This window comes from Anneissia japonica, unplaced genomic scaffold (assembly GCF_011630105.1).
Source record: "Anneissia japonica isolate Jap-2015-1 unplaced genomic scaffold, ASM1163010v1 scaffold232466_len1659_cov92_single, whole genome shotgun sequence".
In the NCBI taxonomy this organism is placed as follows: domain Eukaryota; kingdom Metazoa; phylum Echinodermata; class Crinoidea; order Comatulida; family Comatulidae; genus Anneissia; species Anneissia japonica.
In genome coordinates, this window is record NW_022720923.1 from 1 (window position 1) to 1,659 (window position 1,659).

The window sequence follows — 1,659 nt, forward strand, 5'->3', positions numbered from 1 at the left end:
GCTTCATGAGACTCTAGAAATACTTACTAGACCTAGTTTAATAACAATGATCTATTCAAACTAGAAAGTGCCACACCCACTTTTTCGGACACCGGTATCTCGGTAAGTATTGGTCCGATTGAGCTGAAATTTTAGATTTTTCTTAGTTACTAAAGTTACAACAAACCCTGAAAATCTAAACAATATCCGAGACGGTGACTTCCGCAGCCACGTTGAATTGGCATGGAATGACCCGAATGTATTACATACTCTTGTATATTCATTACTTTCAACATTATGTATACAAAATTGCGTGCATTCATTCAAGCCTACTAACATTTTAGTAGCTTCATTGCAGCAGTAAATTTGAGTGAATACGGACGGTCAGTACAAAAGACGAACATGATTTTTAATAAATTAAAAATTTGTATGTCACGCGTATAGGACGACCCCCTAGTTTTTAATCGTAATTGCAATTTCAAGCCTCATCCTATACGCAAGTATATACGGTACTGAATTCCGGTAAGTGGGGAATGTTTCTAATTAATGAAAGCTAATATTCTTATATCTGTATCTAAATTACATACTTGAAGAACATTTTTTGATACGTATGAGAAACAATAAATGGCCTTCTTTGGTCTTTATAAAAAAAAATAATTTAATAATTATAATAAAAAACAAACAATCAATATTTTCATTCAGGTAGTATGAATTCCAACTTTACCTTTACAAGAACAATTGTCGACTGGTTCAATCCAAATCGTTCAAGCGCAACAACAAGTACAGACACCTCACCGAGAATTTCACCTGATGTCACCACACCCTGTTGGTTCACAGAGATAATGGCTGACTGGGGGTCGCCCAGGATCGTGTACGACATTGTCGCTGAACCATCTCTAAAAAAATTCATAAAGGAAGGTAATCTGTATGAATATAATAGAAAATAATCTTCTATTGGTAACTATTAAGTTGGATCAGCGCATCAGGGTTAATCTCTCTCAAATCACCAAAACAAAAGAGGCAATTATACCAAATTTGAGAAGAGCTGTAAAGCAAACAAATATATCTGATATTTTGATATCATGTGATACCATGTAGACTAACATTTTCACCAAAATTCTTCTCCGGATCATGTGATCCACAATGTCAAATCCAAGGACAATGGAAATAAAATAATAATCAATATTTAAATGGAGTATATATACAAAAGGAATGCATGATTTTTTTAGATTGAGTCCAAAGACACTGATATCAACCTAATCAGCTCACATGTTACTGAGATACAAAAATTGAAATATTGACGGACACGCCTATTTTGACCGAAGCAGCTGAAAAAGAACCGCAACAAATTTGAGGAAAGAAGGGAATGACCCATTAATCTTTTACACAAAAATGTTTTATTTAAAGCTACCATCATTCACTCTTACCAAGTATTTTAGAATTATTATTTTATTAATATGAATTGTTGACATATGAATTGCTGGCATAAACATACATGCAACTGATGCCATATAATTGTTAATGACTGATTTTAGGGCAATTGATACCTGTTTGTTTTAATCAGTCCATTTGTGTTTGGCGTCATGAGCAGTGTGCTATCGCAGCTCGTCGGATGTGTCAATGAAAGCTTCTCGAAAACCTGAAAAAAAGGATCAAAATACTGTACACATTTGGAGACAT

General features: G+C 34.1%; 1 protein-coding gene across 1 annotated transcript; it reads right to left on the reverse strand.

The window, feature by feature from the left end:
- Positions 1-658: 658 nt before the first annotated feature.
- LOC117111445 (nuclear pore membrane glycoprotein 210-like) lies at positions 659-1,642 on the reverse strand. The gene is made up of 2 exons (XM_033254365.1): positions 1,527-1,642; positions 659-875 (listed from the first exon to the last, which is right to left on the reverse strand). The coding sequence occupies exons 1-2, from the start codon at positions 1,562-1,564 to the stop codon at positions 674-676; spliced, it is 240 nt and encodes a 79-aa protein (XP_033110256.1). The 5' UTR covers positions 1,565-1,642; the 3' UTR covers positions 659-673.
- Positions 1,643-1,659: the final 17 nt, after the last annotated feature.

Coding starts and splice junctions, on each gene's coding strand:
- LOC117111445 (XM_033254365.1), bottom strand. CDS start 1,564: ATGACGCCAAACACAAATGGACTGATTAAAACAAACAG. Junction 876..1,526: donor GGACTGATTAAAACAAACAG/GTATCAATTGCC, acceptor GAATTTTTTTAG/AGATGGTTCAGCGACAATGT.